This window comes from Micromesistius poutassou (assembly GCF_964030765.1).
Source record: "Micromesistius poutassou genome assembly, chromosome: 5".
Taxonomy (NCBI): Eukaryota; Metazoa; Chordata; class Actinopteri; order Gadiformes; family Gadidae; genus Micromesistius; species Micromesistius poutassou.
Genome location: NC_140275.1, coordinates 13,804,955 through 13,824,880, shown reverse-complemented (window position 1 = coordinate 13,824,880; position 19,926 = coordinate 13,804,955). Strand labels below are relative to the sequence as shown.

General features: G+C 43.6%; 1 protein-coding gene across 2 annotated transcripts; it reads left to right on the top strand.

The window, feature by feature from the left end:
• The first annotated feature begins 5,867 nt into the window (after nt 1-5,867).
• On the top strand, nt 5,868-17,874 carry tut7 (terminal uridylyl transferase 7). Of its 2 annotated transcripts, XM_084467948.1 has the most exons (29): nt 5,868-5,959; nt 6,553-7,012; nt 7,114-7,268; nt 7,416-7,532; nt 7,826-8,003; nt 8,272-8,360; nt 8,525-8,576; nt 8,683-8,752; nt 8,979-9,105; nt 9,269-9,388; nt 9,546-9,665; nt 9,983-10,160; nt 10,302-10,996; nt 11,150-11,300; nt 11,684-11,770; nt 11,902-12,023; nt 12,522-12,579; nt 12,757-12,860; nt 12,946-13,035; nt 13,151-13,264; nt 13,456-13,533; nt 14,622-14,799; nt 15,020-15,067; nt 15,171-15,262; nt 15,365-15,480; nt 15,747-15,940; nt 16,235-16,323; nt 16,524-16,587; nt 16,706-17,874. In XM_084467948.1, exons 2-29 carry the CDS (start codon nt 6,568-6,570, stop codon nt 16,762-16,764), a joined length of 3,990 nt encoding a protein of 1,329 aa, XP_084324074.1. In that variant the 5' UTR covers nt 5,868-5,959; nt 6,553-6,567; the 3' UTR covers nt 16,765-17,874. The 2 variants fall into 2 exon arrangements, with proteins under 2 accessions (XP_084324074.1, XP_084324075.1); XM_084467949.1 differs by lacking the exon at nt 16,524-16,587.
• The last annotated feature ends 2,052 nt before the right edge of the window (nt 17,875-19,926 follow it).

Here is a 19,926-nt window from a genome sequence, read left to right as displayed (position 1 = left end):
CCTCCAGAACACCACTCTTCATCACGTGTGGTAGCATCAAGCTTTCCACAAACCCGACCAGGCGAACTGTATACCACCAGACGGGGCAGAGTTGTGAAACCCCCTGATAAACTGAACTTGTAGTTTGATGGACTAACTGTGCATTTGTTAGCATCTCAGGGACAGGTGTGGTAAAGACACCTGAAGGAAGTGATGTGCTAGTAACCTCTCCTTCCTAGTTAAATGTTTGAGTTCTCTTGTTGTTTAATTATGTTAAGGAGTCAGAGACATTAGACATTGCCAGTGTGAGCAGAGTTTGTTTATTATAATATATGAGTGAGGAAAGGAAATCAGTTTATTATCATTCTGTAGGCAGAAGAGAATCAAAAAGCAATTCACTGTTACATTTGTTAACACTAGTAAAACAGTTGTTATTGTATATAGTAGCTTACACATAACACAGACAGCAACAGTTTTCTTTTGCTGAGGAAAGGAGATGTAATGTATTGTTTGGAGTTCGCGTTTGCCTTTGGGCTTCCGTAGCTGCCTACCTGTGTGTCCGTCGCTGTACCCTGTACTGCCGTGTGTGTACGCGCGCCGAGCTGCAGTAAAGTCACGTCCTGAGTAACGCCAGTCTCTTTATTGTGTCTTCACACAATGTACACAAAGTGAGTACATAACAGGGATAGCCGGAGATTATCCAATCACATTGGTTTAAATCCCTTAAATCAAATCCAAAAAGGCAAAAATCCGTGCCGTGACCGCAGGGTAGGCAACTTAAATTGTAATGTATATTAAACTAACGTTAGTCAAACGCATTTCTCTGATAGGATTATGGTTAGGGTTACGGTTATGATTAGGGTTAGGGTTAGGAGTCAGCGTGCGAGTCAGGCTGCCTATCCAATCCTAGTACTTGAGGCGGGACTACTTCCGGATTTCGCCTACGACAAACACAGCCGCCGGCCAAAAACCCTGTATAAACCGATATAAATAACCAACTAGAAGTTGGCTAAATTACTAATTACGACCCAAAGAAAGGTGTATGATGATGATTATATGCCGGATTTTTGGGTCACAAATGGTGTTAGCATAGAGCTAGCTCTAGTTAGTTTTTTAATATATATTTTTAACTCACCTGCAAACACAACCAATGAAAGAATAACGGACAGGCAAATACGTCGATAAGCAGTAATAGTAGACATTTTCAATCTGCAACGTTTCGTATTAAAAAATCCTACGCAACTTTTCTGTGTTGCAGGCTAGAGTTCCCGATTGGCTTTTGAAGATATGATGCGGATCATTACTATCATATCGGAAAGGTGCACTGAATTTACCTGGGCACCGAGGCGGAGTGATCTGAGTGAATGTTCTGGAAGGCGGAGATATGTGGAGCTGGGGATGGCGAAGCGAAATGACTTCTAGGCCTACAACAAGAAAATATAGCGGCGACACTTGAGCCTCGGTTTTCCCTTCATTACAAAACCGTAAACCCTGTATAAGGGCAAGCAAGGTGTGGCGCTAAGGTAAGTACGCGACGTCTTTTCTGGAGTCCGCCGGCGGGCCGCCGCGACTCATTCGCAACATCAATTCGACCGTTTGTTGAATCGATAGAACTTGATTATGTGTATATATATTTCAGTTTTACAGTCAAATAAACGCGACCCCAAACCTGTCTGGTCAAGGTAGACGTTTAACGGTTAAATGGACGTCTTGTTATAACACGACCCACAATTGCGGAACAATAACACAACACTATGGTCAACATTTTTACAAAAGTTCTGCAAGTCGGAAGTCACTTCCAGATAAAACCGATATATTTTTTTTGATAGTCTCTCACCTCCCTACTAAGAAACTAACACATAATAATTTACATTTGTCGAACTAAGGGAACTACTTTTACTACTTCAGCGTATCAACACATCTACCCGGCGCTCTGTAGCCTACTTCAGCTCGCAACTACAGTAGCAGCAGCCACCTGTCTATACTTCAACTGCAGACCTGTCCAGAACGGCCAATTTATAATGTTAACGTGTGCACTTTACTTTTGTATTTGGTGCTAAAACCGAAAGGCTTTAAGTAGCCTAACCCAACACCTTCACTCTCTGTCCCTGAAAACCTCAATCAAAGCCAGAAATATAGGGGTTATCATGGATTCAGATTTACATTTCGACAGTCACATCAAATCAGTTACAAAATCTGCATATTATCACCTTAAAAACGTAACACTTAGAGGGCTCATGTCTACCGAAGATTTACAAAAACTAGTAGGCCTACATGCCTTTATCACTAGCAAGCTTGATTACTGCAATTGTCTCCTTACAGGTCTCCCAAAAAAAACTCTTAAGGCAACTACAGCTTGTTCAGAATGCTGCTGCTAGAGTTCTAACAAAGACCAAAAAATGTATTACACCAATTCTTAAATCGTTACATAGACTCCCTGTATGTCAGAAAAATTATTTTAAAATCATGTTGCTAACCTATAAAGCCCTACATGGTTTAGGGCCAAAATATTTAACTGATATGCTTCCACTACATAAGCCTTCTAGGCCACTAAGATCTTCGAAGACCAATCTGTTAATTATCCCCAGAGTCAACACGAAACATAGGGAAGCAGGATTTAGTTACTATGCAACTATGCTACTATGCAAATAGCTGGAATAAACTCCCTGAGGAGTTAAGACTTGCCCCAACTCTGACAGCTTTTAAAACAAGACTGAAGACTTATGTTTGCTTTAGCTTTCTGCTAAATATTAAATCTACAATGCTTTTTTTTTTTTTTTTAACTTTGCCTATTTTCTATCTTTTTTATTTTATTACTAACTTTGCCTATTTTTACCAGAGAGATATATGATCTGATACCAGACCAAGTTCCTTTAGGTCGGGTCGGAGTCCCGACGTGGGTAAGGACCAAGTTCCTTTAGGTCGGGTTGGAGTCCCGACGTGGGTATCAGAGACTGTTGATCTTAAATACTTTGCACTTTCTAAAATGCTTTTTTAACTTTGCCTTTATTTTCTATCTATTTTACTTTTTTTTTTTTACTTATCTATTATTTTATTTTATTGTATGACAATGTTTATATGTGAAGCACTTTGAATCTGCCTTGCCCTTGTGTATGAAAAGTGCTATATAAATAAAGTTGCCTTGCCTTTATATTTAAAGACATGTAACATGTGTATTCCATAAGCAAACAATGCTTATTGCGTTTATAACATTGCTTCAGAGTTCGCATATTATTTTCTGTCGTTGCTAGCAAGCTACATGCTGTGTGCTAATGCATGGTTGTTTTCCTTTTCAGGCGCAGTGAAGGGAGGGTCCACCATGGACCTATAAAGGAGCAGCGAGTCTGGCTGCGCTTCAGTTGAAGCCTTGGTGTGTCGCGTGTGTTTCAAATTGAATGTCCTTAGGGTTCTTAACTTGCTTTGAATAAATCTTGGACATATATGACAATCAGAATTTTGTTTACATTGATCATTGATTAAATACAAACTCCCAACGATGAGGGGCCAAAAACCTCTAACCAAAAAAAGGTGTAAAACAACCGTCCACAAGAATTTGATATAGGATGGGATCAGACAGACAAAGTAATAAAACAGGTCAGAGCAAAGCAATGTGGAGGAACAAGAAAGATTGTTAACATTCAGACAAGGCACAAAAGGCCTTTTTCTTTCTAGATGGAAAATCGAGCAAAGGTCATGAATCCAACTTCGAATTTGATGTTTGGAACTCAAAGCAAAATCCTCTTCCTAAGACTATCTCTGTCGAAAAGATATAGCACAATGTTAACGTCCCCATGTTGCGGTTCTACATTGCAACTCAGCCAAAACCAATGCAGATTGAGGAGTCTAATGAAGAACTTGATCTGACAGGTGATGAGAGAGCACAATGCCAGGGGAAGAGTTACAAGAGATTCTGAGATTCCCTGTTGTGACCTGGACTGTCTTGACAGCCCCTTAATGTCCCCTAAAGGCCCATTCACACCCTACGGTAAATACGGATACGGATGCTTTCGTCCGGTCCCGGAGGTATGAGGCGGCCTTTATTGTATCGAGCTGTATTGGCGGAGGATCAGCTTTGAGAGAACCCCTGGATAATGGACAGACTTTGATTAAAGCTTGTGGACTTCAGTGATGTTTGCAGGGAGCTTCTGGAGTATTGTACCTTTGGAACACCTTTGAAAGTGCTTTTACTCAGGGATGATTTCGATGCTGATACATGGAAAGCAGTTGGGCTAATTTTATTTATCACGTTTGCTCCACCTTTTCTAGGGGAAATGCTTTTTGGGGCTGTGCACAGTTACCTGAGGACAAACTTTCTTCAGTTTGGGAACCACCAAGAGCATTTCCTCAGTCAAGCTTTAGATTATTTAACTTGTATTGATTAGGATTACCACCTGGAAGTGGTTTGCAGCTATGATATATATATATAGTAAATCATTGCCATTTTATTAATTTTTTTCCTAAACTGAAAACAGCCTATAGGCAAGGTAAGGCAACTTATTTATATAGCACTTTTCATACACAAGGCAGACTCAAAGTGCTTCACATATAAACATTGTCATACAATAAAATAAAATAATAGATAAGTAAAAAGTAAAATAGATAGAAAATAAAATAAAGTTTAAAAAAAACATTTTAGAAAGGCAGAGTTAATAAGAATGCATTTTAGAAAGTGAGAAAAGCCTACCCCCATTTGATAAAGGTTCAAATGTATTTTTGGTTCTAAAAACTTATAGATTCATTCATCCAAACACAGTTGGCGTTACACCCTTTAAAAGGGTCAAATAATGTGAAAGGAAACACGGACAGTGCTGCCTTCACTCTGTTTAATCAGCAGATAGGGAATATTGATATTGCACAGGGATGATAGCTTTGCCATCATTCTCCTGTCTCGCCACCTCAACTGGGTCGAGGGAGACTCCCATGGATTATTAATGACATTTATATTGTTTTGAACTACCATACATTTGTTGTGGAATACCTTTACTGTCACCGTTTACCTCAACAAAGGGCCTTTTATTTATTACATATAGATAGACGCTACCTCACCATATTACTTTTGTTTATTTATCTTGTTTTTATCTTGTTTTCCATTGCTGCTGGTCTCTAATAATAATAATAATAAAGAAAGAAAGAATCCTGAGAGTTAACCAAATATACTTTAATTTGATGACTAAAATATTGTATGTGTTATGTCTTGATGGTAGGGCATTAAGGTAATTCTCCTACCAAGTTAGACATGCAGTCAACCAAAATATGAAACACAGCATGTCCAGCCCGATAGGAAAAATACCTTAAGGGTTACGTACTTAAGGGTACGTTTCATTAAAAGATTTTGAAACATTCATATAAGCAAAAATAGTTAATTTCAATGTAACTAATGATCCAAACTAATGGATTTTATCTAAAAGTTAAAATGCAATTTATGGATTGTATTAATTTAATAAGCTTATATTTTCTTACCTTAAAGGCGAACATGTTTCATGAAAAAAAGAACAACAACAACTGACAATATAACTCACTTAATCCAAGGTCGGATTTGTTTAATGATGGATTTTTCATTATGGGTCCTTATAAGCGTTGTGGGCAGAGAGGGGAGAACGTGGAAAAACACATCTCGACTACCTACTGTAAGGGATTTGCTGTACATTTGTATTCAGTTACATGTACAGGATGGATATTATTATCAACGTTACAGGCTTGGTTGAATAAGAAACAGCCAGACCCATTCTCCGCCCGACACTAGGAGGTGCTATTACATCTCTCTCTTTTAAATGCCGGCGTCGAACCGTGTCGCTTCGGCGTCACGAAAACACCAGCCAATCGCTATCCCTTACGTCACGTTTTTCCAAATGACGTCTAGAAAACAACAATTTCACCCCACCCCTTTTAAACTCAAGCGCAAGACAAGGGAACATGCACAGTCAGAGCTGAGCAAGGCTTGTGTTTGTGCACAAATATGCTGAACACATAAACGCAACAGGTAATTCATAATCGGATGTCTGAATTGAAGTTACTTTTTTGTTGCTAATTTAGCTCTATTTCCTTACAGTTAGCTGCCAAGGTAGCAACGAATCTCTGAGAACGACCTGCCAGCTAATATTAGCCGCAGCTTGCTAGGTAGATTGCTGGGTGGCCTCGATACGCAATTTTAACTTATGTAATGTGATATGATATAACTTGTATTGGCTGAGTATCAAGTTGAGAATAACTTGCATGTGATTTAAGGTCAGGAAAACCATACAACAATTGCTTTCGGAAGGCTAGGCTAGGGCAATGTCACGGTGGTAGTTGATGCTTTGCTACTAAGTGGTACTACATAACGGTGCCATTTTTTTTAACCATCGTTCAACGCATCACCAACTTTATTTATTTGACATTACAAACTGATCAATGGAACTAACGTTACACATCGTTTAATAACGGGTGACTGCACACAATCTGCTCGAGCCGAATATCATGGATTAAATTACTGCGGAAGAAATCTGTTTATATTTTATAATTCATTAAGATGATTCGATTCGATCGTAGAGGGGCTGTCGTTTCATTGAACATTAATTTATTCAAATGTTTTAGTTTTAATTCAAGACTATGGAAGAGCCAGGCCGGCCACGCTCTGATAAACAAGGCTCTCGGCTGAGGAACACACCCACAGATGAGGCAGACACCTGGAGATCCCAAGAGAGTAGACATGGCTACAACCCTATACCAGCTGGAGGTCAACAGAGCCGGAAGAACCAGGGAGGAGGAGGAGTACCCTACCGGCCCAGCCCCAACATGGGTGGGATGGGTCCTTTAAGTAGCTCCCCTGGCGGCTTCAGAGGTGGGCACAGTCCCTCACAGAAGGAGGGTGTCCGAAGGTTTTCTGGGCCCCAGAACAGTGGAGTTCGGGGAGATTGCTGGAGAGGGCACCCGAAGCAGCAGCAGCAGCAGCAACAACAACAACAACAACCGCAACAATGGAGGAAGGGGGAACACATGAGGGATGAAAGGGACTACGGGAACAGGGAACCTGCTGATGGCGCTCATAATTCCGGTAAGCACAACCAATGAAGTAGGCCCAGTCAATTACTACTTCAGCTTGTAATGAGATTTTGTTTTTGCAATAATGGTTTGATCTTATTTGTTTCTCCTTAGGAGGAAGGCGTAGGAACCGTGACCGAAGGAGGGGGTTTGGAGAGGAAGATCAGGGTCCGGTGATCGACGAGTCCACTCTGTCCGCCAAAGAGTTACATTTTCTTCAGGAAGCGGAGGAGCTGCTTCTCCAAGACCAGATCTCTCGCCTTAAAAAGGTGACTGTGAATGCCTGAAACCTGCCCAAATAACGTTGTTAAATGCAAAGAACGTCTGATGTGGGGAAACATCCAATTGAAACAACTTCCTATGATAACTGTAAGCTATTGCCATTTCTTGACGTCTTTACTCTTTGATTTATATAGAGGGCCCGCAACAACCCAAATGCGATGTATACCTGCTCCCTGTGTGATGTGCTGTTGGACTCATTGTCTGCGGCCCAAAGACACGCAAAGGACAAGTGGCACAAGAGGCGAGCCAGGGTATGCTCTCACCTTCTCAACCACTGACTACGCTTCCTTTCCTATCTATGCTTAATATATCTTGGGTCTGTGTGTATTCCAAGCTAAAATCTGTGTGTGTGTGCGCACACACAAATACTTTTTGTGATACTTTAATAATCTTAAACTGACACACAGCAGTACTGGCGTACGGACTGATATCCACCATCCGTACTGGAACGGTGTATTTAAACTCTAAGCTCCGTTACCGTGTCAGTCTTTGTGCATTGAAACCTCTTTGCAGAACATCTTGTCATGTGTTTATGTGTCTGTAGGAGAAGCGTGAGCAGGAGATGCTGACTGAGATCAAGCCCCCAGGCCCGGCTCAGGTGGTGGAGGTGGGTGCCGCCCTGCAGGCCGTGTTCACGGCGCAGGGGCTGACGGATGAGGACGTGGCGAGGAGGCAGGACATTGTCTCCACCATGCAGGAGCTGCTCCTCTCCGTCCTGCCTGGTAAGCCACCAGAGCAAATAAAATAAATAAAAAACACATTCCCAAGTTCTGTGTGGGGGGAAAATGAAATGGAATGAAGATTATGTCATATTGGCTGTAATTATTAGGCCACGCTTCTTTTTTTGTCTTTTTTTTGTTCTTTTTAAGTGTAATTACCACTTGCAACCGTTATAAAAACATGTTGTTTACTCTCTCTCTCTGGCCGCACTCCCTTTCTCTAACGTGTACTCTTGCTCTCCTTCTCCGTCTCTCGCACTCTGTGTTGTAGAAATACAGCTCAGACTGTATGGATCCTCTTGCACCAAGTTTGGATTCAAGGACGCAGACATCAACATTGACATTCTGTATCCCCTTCACGTGAGTCTTGCCACATGGAATGACCCTGGTGTTTTGTGGTGTGTTGGGTGGTAAATCTCTGTGAGCCATGATTTGCTTTGTGACCGCTATGCTCACCACATTCAAATGCAGTTTTGTGTTGCATTCATGTCGTGTAAAGGCTTTGACATGGAATGTATTCACAGATGCATCAGCCAGAGGTCTTGTTGCGGGTCCGGGAGAGCCTCTCTGTGAGCCGTGAGTCCCTCTAGCTTTTTCTCTGAGACAAACACATCAAAGACTACGAGGAGTTGTGTTTTCCTGAATATTGGAGGTTTTTTTTGACCATGCCGTTTGCTTCCAGCACTCTTTGTTGACCTGGATGCGGATTTCCATGCAAGGGTACCTGTGGTTATCTGCAAAGAGAAACAAAGGTGAGTGTTTTGTTTGGATATTTGAGCCATTTCTGTTTGCTTCACCCTGCTTTGTAAATTTAGAGTAGATTGCATTTCTTATTCCTGAGACACTGTCATTCATCATCAGGCGTCAAGCCTTTTATTTAGTACAGGAACAGGAATTCCAATTGCAGGAAATTATTTTCTACCGCCTGACATTTTTCCATGAGGAAAACATGAATAATGTTGTTGTTGTCACACGCAGCCGGCTGGTGTGCAAAGTGAGTGCAGGGAACGACCATGCCTGCCAGACCACCGCCTACCTGTCTGCGCTGGCCAATCAGCAGTCCCTCGTCCTCCCACTCGTCATCGCCTTCAGACACTGGGCCCAGGTGAGTTCCGCAGCGCGCGGTCCCGCTCATCCCTGTAGTTAGCCCAGGAACGCCAGCCCCAACGGGTGTCTGTTGGATGATGTGTCTGTTTAGCAGGAAGCTGAACATGTCTGTCGGTGATGAGAGTTGGTGATTTGAGCGTTGGTTGCTTTTTCTGTCGTAGATCTGTCAGCTGGACTGTGCCGATGAGGGAGGCCTGCCGCCCTACGTCTTGGCCCTAATGGTTATCTACTTCCTGCAGCAGCGGACAGAACCGCTCCTGCCCACCTATCTGAATTTCGAGGTGGGGGTGTGTTTTGAATATCCTCCACCTCCTTTATTTCTTTCACCTCCTTTATTTCACCTCCTTTAAGTTAATGCCACCTTTTATTTATTCACTGAAGGCGTTGGAGCAGTGTGTTCTTAATTCCCTCCGCTTCACTCTGTTCCGTTTCCCTCAGATCAAGGAGTTCTCCCTGGGCAGGTTGGCCGACTTCAGCCTCACCCGCCTGGAGGACGGGTACGTGCATTGGGCGTACGCGCCGGCAGGCAAGGACGCCTCGCTGCACGCCAAGGGCAAGGTACGCCAGGTCCAACCACAACCCCTTTGCAGAGGAATTAAAAAAAACACACACATGCCCCACCCATTGATGGGTTTCACGGTGTTGTCAGATGAAGTTGGCCAACATGTTGAATCGGTGTTGGCCATCTTTAGCCAACATTCTAGCATATTTGTCATCTTGTTGTCATTAACACCCATTTGGATCATCATCATCAATAATCAACTGATGATTGACCGGTTTACATGTGACTTTTAAGATGGATAGTTGAGTTTTAGTAGTTTGATGTATGGCTTTCACTGTGTTTCACTGTATTTGTGTGTTGGGGTTCTCTTTAGGTCCCCCTGGTGTTCCAGAAGGATCTCTCCTCTGTGGCTGTCGGACAGCTGTGGGTCGAAATGCTCCGCTTCTACTCACTGGAGTTCAACATGGTGGACAACGTCATCAGCGTGCGCACCAAAGCGATCCTCTCCCGCGAGGCCAAAGACTGGCCAAAGAAACGCATGGCGGTGGAGGGTGAGAGCCTGTCTGGTTCCCTTGCTTATGCTCACAAAATAATCAAAGTTAATGTACGGAATCCAGTCACAAAACGTTCAGGACGTGTTTAACATGTTCCCGTTTATTTTTTTCCCCCTCTTGTATTTCTTCTGCTTTCAGACCCCTTTGCCGTAAAACGTAACGTGGCCCGCTCCATGAACAGTCCGCAGATGTACGAGTACTTCGTCCACTGCCTCAAAACCACCTACAAGTATTTCGCCCTGCCGCTCAACTCTCCCAGCGCCAACCACAAGTCGGAGAAACCGCGCGGGCCCACGAGGGCCTCCAGGGCGGACCCAGCGGCCGCGCCCCTGAAGGGTATGGGCAAGCTCTGCCTCGGCCCGCGTGACGCCGGCGCGCCGCCGGCCCCCCAAGACCCACTGGACTCTGACTGCATCATAGAACAGGAGGAGGAGGTGGAGAACGAGTGCGACTCGGAGAAGGAGAAGATGGACCTGGGCAAAAGCAGCCTCTCCGAAGACGACGACGACGACGAGGAGGACGAAGGGCAGGAGGAAGAGGAGGAGGACGAGGACGACGTGTACGGCCGCCTCCACCTGGACAGCGTCACCACGGAGGACGACGAGCTCTTCGTGCTGGACGAGATCTCCGGGGAGGAGCTCCTCTCCGACGAGGAGGGTCTGGACTTTGACCTGCAGGGTTCCATGGACGAGGAGGAGGAGGAGCAGGCTCCTCCCACTCTGACCCCCAAGGTTGCCAAGGGCGGAGCCGGCGTCGAGAGACCCGAAACCCAGAACCAGACCCCCGTTAGTCAGGCCTACGAGTTCACCAGGCATGCGTTCGCGCGGGGCAAGGTACAATCTTTTTTTTTTTTTTTTTTACTGGCTGTTTGGTTGGGAGCGATATTGTTTTATTTATTTAGCTAATCAAATATAGTGATACTTGGAAGCAGAGGTAGCATTGCTTCCAAGTAGCGTTGTCCCTGATTGTCTTTATTCCGCCCTCAGTCCCACATGGTGGTCTGCAGCTTGTGCAAGCGGGACGGTCACCTGAAGAAGGACTGCCCAGAGGAGTTCAAGAAAGTGGAGCTGGAGCCGTTGCCCGCCATGACGCCGAGATTCCTCAAAACGCTCAACCAAATCTGCGAGCAGTGCTTCAGTACGTATGCTCCTCTTTCTGCATGCATCCACGAAAATAGTTGGTGCAATTGACTCGTTTCAATGTTTTTAAAGAGAAAATCTGTCAAGTGTCCCATGGGGTGATCAAAAGATGACTTCATGGGAGAGGAGCTTATTTATTTGCAAGCTACGTACTGCTTGGTGATGAACAGATTAATTCAGTAAAAAAAACAACACATTTGAAATGAATTATTCGCCAAGGATGATGGCCTTCAAACCAGTCCCGCTTGACAGATTATACCATGACTCATGGCTTAATCAATCGGATGATACTGATCCCTGTAGTGGAGGCCATAAAACAATTGTGGCTGCAGTAAAAGATGTAAGTGGGTCACCCTGTCCGTTGTGTCTGTGTCTCTGTAGAGGACTTCGCCCCTGATAAACCAGAGGTCAGCGTCCGAGAGCACATCCTTCAAGACCTGGAGAACTTCATCCAAAAGCAGTTTGCAGGTGAATTAACTGGGACCCTGTTGTTGTTGTTTCTGTTTTCATCAAATTCTGATGTTGACTTTTGGTTGCATGCACAAAAGTAAGTTCAGAGTCATGATGTTGGGCCCTGTCCCTTTCTGTGTTCTTCCCAGGCCAAGTGTTTTGTTGTCCATCGGCAAGATTGCAGCTGTTTGGCTCATCCAAGAATGGATTTGGCTTCCGCCAGAGCGACCTGGACATCTGCATGGTCCTGGACGGACAGGAGACAGCAGACGTACGTACACGATCATGGCATGGAATCCGGTTCATTGATGGTCTAATCACATCTCTCTTAATCACACGGGACTTTATATAGGGGCGGCATTAGCTCAGGAGGTAGAGCGGGTTGGCTGGTAACTGCAAGGTTGCTGGTTCGATCCCCGGCTCCTCCTAGCTGAGTGTCGTGGTGTAAGCAAGACGCCCCTGAGCAAGACGCCTCACCCTAATCGCTCCTGACGAGCTGGCTGTCGCCCTGCGTGGTTGACTCCGCCGTCGGTGTGTGAATGTCGGTCAACACTGTAAAGCGCTTTGGTTAAAAGCGCTATATAAATGAGGAACATTTACCATATATATATATATATATATATATATATATATATCTCCATGGTTTGCAGGAAATTGAAGCATTTAAGGGAATTTAATGTCCAGTGTGATGTCATTCATTGATCGACATGGTGGGATTGTGTTATTTTTCCATCTAATTAATCGGTTTCCCTGTTTCATTGGTGGGCAGGATCTGGACTGCCTCAGTATTATCGAGAGCCTGGCGAGACTGCTGCGGAAACATCCAGGTTAGAGACGCCGCAGAAATATTTCTTCTTCGTTCTTCCCGTCCCTCAAATGGGAAACGTTTGTGCAACATTAGTTTCTGTTCACTTCGGTTCTGAACCGAACCGACGACGTATAGCTGTAACGTGGAAAAAAAAAGCGTGCGTGTTCTCACTAGATCGGTTCCTCTGTGCTTGAAGGTCTGAGGAACATCCTGCCGATTACCACAGCCAAGGTTCCCATCGTCAAGTTCTACCACGTGCGCACCGGCCTCGAAGGAGACATCAGTCTGTACAACACACTGGTGAGCACCTTGAACTGATTGGATGTGGTCTACCGTGTCTTTCCACCCCCCCTTAACCGACGGTCTCGTTATGCATCCTTTTCAGGCCCTCCACAACACACACCTGCTGGCCTGCTATGCCGCCATCGACTGGAGAGTGAAGATCTTGTGCTATGTGATGAAGGTGTTTGCCAAGGTGAAGCCACAGACTGAATAGTGAATTCACCCCACCCTTCTCTTTCACGTAGGACCTGGACCAAGGTGAATAAAATAACGTAATAAATACGTGATTTTTTTTCTTTCTCTTCCAGATGTGCGACATTGGCGACGCGTCCCGTGGCAGCCTCTCCTCCTACGCCTACACCCTCCTCGCGCTCTTCTTCCTCCAGCAGAGGAACCCCCCTGTCATTCCTGTCCTTCAGGAGGTAGACTCGCTAATTCAGATGTTCTGCAGACACTAAAGACTAAGTCTAAAATACGCCTCTTGTGAACACCTTAACATTTGGAGATGGTTACGGGGAATATAAAAAATATATAGAAGTAATCAAAAGATTAAGGACTACTAATCTGTCATAAAAAAATTGTATAAAACGTATAATAATGTGTTTTCTCTCAGATTTACGATGGAGAGAAGAAACCGGAGGTGCTTGTGGATGGTTGGAACGTGTACTTCTTTGATGACCTGAAAGCGCTGGTGAGTGTCTTACTGTCTTTTTAGATGTGTTTCTCAACCCAGCATGTTCTAGCTTGCTATCAAGTGTGTAGCTCACTTTATTTTCAGTGAATATCAAAGGCCATTGCGTAACCGAGAAATGCTTTTCCGTCTATTCCTGGCGCATACAGAAGCTAATCAGCAGATTATGTTGATGAGTTTCAGTTCACTGAAAAGTGAAACTTACTTGTTTCCATTTCTCTGCTGCTCAGTAACAGTTACTGAGTCAAACAGACCTTAACAGGCCTTGAGTTAGTATTGGTAGGACCCCTTGTGGTTGGACCTTTTTTTTAAATGACACCTCTTTTAATATTATATCTCTTCTTTCTTAAAGACCTGTTTGGACATTTTAGTTCCTTCCTACAGAATGTTTTATTGGTCCAAGAAAAAGTTTCTGGTGTGAGTTTGATACAGGTGTTTTTTAAATTTTAAAACTTTAAAGCAGTTGGTTATGTTCATGTCTAATGTATGTAGCAGGGCTGTCAACGAATATTCTAAATTTGAATATATATTCAAATAGTTTTTAAAAACAGACATTCAAAGGTGAAAATTAATATTAGAATGTGGAAAAACACACACCCGCTGCAGCTGCGGTGCGGCTGTCTGCTTTGCGAGTGGGTGACCAGAACACTACAAGACAAGAGACAAGAATCAAGCGACAAGAGTCGGGACCTTAAATTGCTTGCACAAAACTCTTGATCAGCACTCAGCATTTGTTTATTGTTGTTGTTTATTTAAACCAGTATGCGCAGAGAGAGTGAGGGGGAGCGAGAGAGAGAAAAAGAGAGTGAGCGAACAAGAGCGAGGTCTACGGTCTTGGCCATTAGTTCATTTACTTATTTTTGTGTAGGTAATATGTTGTCAAATATGTTTAAACTTAAATAAACTGTACACATTGTGGTAACAAGTTTTGTAAAAAATGAACATTTTCAGCATTGTATCCTTGCATTAAAAAAAAGGGAGCTTTAAATTGTTGCCCGCCCGACGGCCTACTCACTGTTACTCATCAGTTGAACTTGTCACTGCCCTGCGTTTTTAAAGTCTCTTTACATCTTTGCCCCTTTCTGCAGCCCGGTCGCTGGCCGCAGCACGGGAAGAACGTGGAGACGGTGGGGCAGCTGTGGCTGGGTCTGCTGCAGTTCTACACCGAGATCTTTGACTTCAGGGAGCACGTGATCAGCATCCGCCAGCTGGCCCCTCTCACCACCTTCAACAAGCAGTGGACCTCCAAGTACATCGTCATTGAGGGTGGGTCCCCAGTAGCTGGTTCTCAAATCTGTGGATGGATGTTAATTCCTTACTGGTGTTGTTCATTCGTTAAAGTCATACACTGCTAGTTGTATGACTTTGTATTCGACCAATAGAACCTGAGCTTGCTGTATCAATACTCAAAATGAATAATGTGGTGAATAGTTATGTGACACTGTTTTTATGTGACCACATTAATGTGAAATATTTGTCTCCACAGATCCATTCGACCTGAATCACAACCTTGGGTCTGGTCTGTCAAGAAGAAGTACGTTTCCCCTATTCAGCTTTAATCTCATAATCCTGATTTGTGTGGGTCTGCACTTTTATGTTTCGTCATCTACATTTAATTTCCTCTCTTCTTCCAACAGTGACCAACTTCATCATGAAGGCGTTCATCAACGGCAGGAAGGTGTTCGGCACACCGCTCGGCGTCTACCCTCCCGAGTACCCCAGTCCCATGGTGGGTGTTCCCAATGCCTTGAGCCGCTCGCCCGCCGCCGTAACCGGTGCCTTGGGAGAGCTCGAGCCCTGACCTCTTTGTCTTGCTCTGCGTGGGTTCTAGGAGTACTTCTTCGACCCGGACGTGCTCACCGAAGGGGAGCTGGCTCCGAACGACCGCTGCTGTCGGATCTGCGGCAAGATAGGGCACTTCATGAAAGATTGCCCCATGCGCAAGAGGTAGGAGGAAGTCCAAGCGGGCTAATTGTAATTTATGTATTTTGATTTGTTTTAATTAGACTTTTTGTGTCATTATGTGTGTCCACGTCCAGCCTCTTCCATTTTAAAATCCTCCGTATGAGATGGTTATCTCAACGCATGAAGTGTTTTTAGCCAAATTTTTAAAATACAGTTAGCAAACGCAGCCACAATAACGTCCCGAGCATTGGCCTTGCATACCGTTTCTACTGACAACTGTCTCGATGATGAACGTTCTGCGGGCGCAGGTCTAGGCAGAGGCGGGACATGGAGAACTGGACGGACAACGCCCGTGACCGACAGGATCTGGCGGAGAGCCCCAAGGAGCCGGGGGGGCGGCAGGGAGACCGCTGGAAGAGACCGGAAGAGAAGCGCTGCTGCTTCCTGTGTGGCTCTCACGCCCATATTAAGAAAGACTGCAGCCAGTACAGAGGCCCCACAGGTATGGTTGGTGGGTTTCCAGTTCTTTGGCTATTGACAAGGCTTTTGCTGTGTTATTTGTATTTAAAATATGTTGTATCTCTTTAAAAATATTCGTACTGTTCATGTAGTCTCTGCTGGGAAATTTCCCATCTGGGATTAATAAGTATATTAATCCCTTTTTTATATTATCAGCGGTTTTCCACAACACCTCAATTTAACATTTTTAAATATACTTAGTGATGAAATTACAACTTTGTACATCCTTAAAGCAGTCCTTCACCAACAACTTTCCTTTATTTCTTTGGTCTTGCAGGAAAGCCGAAATCTGAGATGTCCTCCTATGGCTCCTCTCCATCCTCATCTACTGGTTATATGAGGAATTACAGAGACAAAGACAAGCAGGTATGTTCTGTTTCCTCAAATGGCCAGTGTGATACACCATTTGTCCCGCCAGTACTTGTTACTAAATGCTTTCATTGGTGTTGAAAGTCTAAAAACTTGACGCCCCATGTGGCCACGCTTTCCGATGTGCTAGGACGATTCCTTGGGTTGTGCAGAAATATAAATCAATTATTAATCAAGCGCTTTGTTGTGCTGCCTAGGGTGGACTTATCTCAGAGGAGAAGAAGAGGAAGTCCAAAAGTGTGATATTGGGTCCACAATCGGGTGGGTGCAGTAGTTGGGTTTTTAAGTCATTCAGGTTATTAGTGTTCCTGTAGAAAAGGTGTTTGAAGTGCCTCATCAAACATTGTTTTGTATGTCTGTTCGGCCTGTCGCTCCACAGGTAGTCTAGCAAACTCGCACAACAGCGGTTCTGGTCATCGGAGGAGTCCAGTGGAGTGATGGGATCCCTCCGGAGTAGACGGCACCGACCCTGCCCCCCCCCCCCCCCCCCCCCCCCTCTGTAGTGGTGCTTGGGTCCAGAGGGACGGTGCTCTTCAGTTGAAACCCCAACACGTGTGAAAGTAACACCATCGCAGCCCGCCAGTGGGCCGCGTCGGCTGGGATGCCCAGAGCCTTGACTTGAAGCCAAATGGAGTCTCATCGATGTTTCATTTTGTTATTATGTTTTAACTAAACTTCTCCTCAGAAGTGCTTTTTAAGGGTTTGATTTTTATTTTTATTTTTTTTTAAAAGACAAGCCATGGTTCATGCTTTTCATGTTAATGTTTACCTATAACTTCTCTCCCATGGCCAGTGTTTGTTAGTGAGTTTTATTTTTAATTAGTTTTAATTATTTTGCACTGACTAACTGACGTCGTCTGAGATGACGGTCAACAGCAGGTCCCGACGGCGTCCCTGTGCGCGTACATGCTCTCCAGTGTCCGTCTGTGCGCTCACTCCTACACCCATCCTTATGTTTTAGATTAGAATTTTCATTTGCAGGATAATACACCGCCCCAAAGAGGCTAGTTTTTTTAGAAACTGCCTCTGTGTGTGTGTGTGTGTGTGTGTGTGTGTGTGTGTGTGTGTGTGTGTGTGTGTGTGTGTGTGTGTGTGTGTGTGTGTGTGTGTGTGTGTGTGTGTGTGTGTGTGTGTGTGTGTGTGTTTGTGTTTGTGTGAACGAGTGTTTGTGTGAGCGAGTGTTTGTGTGAGCGAGTGTTTGTGAGTGAACGAGTGTGTACACATGTCCAACGTCAGTCCCTGGTTTTGTAACCCCGGTGCGTGTATGAGCAGTCTTGGATTTCGTAGGACTGGATATTTCATTCTCTGACACTCGAGGATTTTTGTTCAAATAGTCACTCGAGTGACATAAGTATTTATGCTCCTTCATCCACAGCAAAGCAACAACAACTCCAACCCCAGACAGCTAATGAAAGGGTGAATACATTTGGCCGATACCTTTTTGTTTGGCTCTTGTGCCTCTTAAGATGCTGTTGTTTTTTTGTTTTCTTTTGCTGGTGGATATGTCTGAAGACCTGCTTTAAATCATCATTAAACTCTCAAAACATCCTCCCTAAATTGGTGTCTATTAATGGTGATGAATCTTTTACTGCAGGAATTATAGGCTGTTGGTGAAATTCATGACATAACATTGGAAGTATTTTGCAGGCATGCAAACTGGTTTGGGGTGAAAAAGGTGAGAATGATACGTGAGCCGAGGAAAACACAGACCCACTAGGGGGTTCCAGGGTTATACTATATTATATATTTAAAAAAAAAAAATATATATATTATATAAAAAAATATTTTAAAACAATTATATAAAAAAATATATATTTATTAAAAAATTATATTTAAAAAAATTACCTGCGTGCTCATGTTTTTTAGTTGACTAAAATCGAACTGGTTAAAGTGTAAAACATTATTTAAACGTTTCTCTAGAATTTCTAAACTCATACACCTAGGGGAAAGATCTATTAACCGGTATTATGGAACGGTGTTAAGGTTTAAACTGCATACTGCTGTTAGTTGGGCCATTTGTGTTTTTCACCATTGGTTGGTAGCTTAGTGGCCAGCGTGCTTATAAGGTTGGTTTGGGCAGGGGCTTCTGAATGTGTTTTCCTTGGATTTTGGCACAAGGGATTATAACATCTGATCCTGTGTATTAATGAAATAAACGTGAAATATACATACAACTTTATTTATCTTATAACCAAAGTCTCATATAAAAAATAATTTTTCTTTGCAGAAAAATAAAAAATTGCAAAAACACCAATGATTATTCATAATGTTTGTCAATCAGATGCTTATTTTTTTCAGTCATTTCAGACAGTCAGCCTCCTATCAACTGTATCAATCATTAAAACAAAGTCCTCATCTTCAATCATTGGGACTGCTAATCCTGTGTGTACAATGCATTTTGCTCTGGTGTCCTCCTTGGTCTGTTGTTGTTCTGGGATGCACTAGCTTTATTTGCACTCAGTGGCCCATCCTTGTCGGAGGCCTTCTGTACCTGTGAGGTAGAATGGAGGGGAGTCCGATTTTTCTGTCTCTCATCCACTCCCGTCTCTCACTCAAACATACGCGGCGCACACACAGCTCCAAGTTGTCTCTATACTATATTTCTGCTCCTTTCTCCCGTCATAAGAACATTACTGTATGTAACCGTGGCTATCTGTTGCGTGGCTTTCCCACTAATATCGCTTTCTTTATAAAACATTAGTATTCATTTTTAGTGTTTCCACAGTGAAACCACAGTGAATCCTGTGTTTCTGTGCCCCGCTGTGTTGTCGACAGCACAGAGCTCCGGTACCGTTACAGGACAGCGGTGGTTTCTTTCAGCTTGTATTGTATTCCAATTTTAGCGAAAACACACATAACATTAGCTTGAAAGAAAAAAACTGTTTAAGTATGCTTATCTTTGCGTGAATTTCGGGATGACTCGTCTGCCAATGACTTCAAGTTGGTTGTGTTTTAACCGGTGATTGTTGCGCCAAACTGTTTACAAAGGGACACTTGCTTGCAGTACTTCCCCACATAAAGAGCTTAGTTCTGATTGGATCGCTTCCCAAATCGTCCCGCTTACATTTTCGTCTCGTTTTTATTTGTTAACGGAAGTGTCAAAAGATTTCGTCGTAGTTTTTGTCATCCTAAATTGATTTTTATTTAGTTATCGTCTCGTTTTCGTCAGACTGTAGACCCCCCCCCACCCCCAATGTTTTCTCAATGGATCTCCACGAATCACACAAGTGGCCAATTTTGTTTAAAAAACGGTGAATCTCGCCGAAAGGTGACTAGTTTGCATGCCTGATTTTGAATTTTAGAAGCCTTACACTTAACATACTAATGTTTGTCATGTAGGAGAAACGGCAAAAAAACATTTTAGTCTAAAATTGTTGTGTAACTTTTTAGAACATGGGGAAATGAGGTACTATATTGAACTTGACGTCCATTCTACAATATTGCGCATGTGCGAAAACACATGGCAACCCAATCCGTGGACGTTCTATATAACGTATATGTAATGTACAGTCGTTCGTCGACAGTGGGGGCACATAAGTACACACAATGTTCTGAATGTTATAAGATGGCCAATAATTTCGTCTTTTAACATTCAGAAGA

Bases quoted from the DNA above. Each gene is read 5' to 3' on its own strand.
- tut7 (XM_084467948.1), top strand. From the start codon at position 6,568: ATGGAAGAGCCAGGCCGGCCACGCTCTGATAAACAAGGCTCTCGGCTG. The intron at 13,534-14,621 runs GTGAGTGTCTTA...CCCTTTCTGCAG, and splicing joins TTGATGACCTGAAAGCGCTG to CCCGGTCGCTGGCCGCAGCA. The intron at 15,481-15,746 runs GTAGGAGGAAGT...CTGCGGGCGCAG, and splicing joins GATTGCCCCATGCGCAAGAG to GTCTAGGCAGAGGCGGGACA.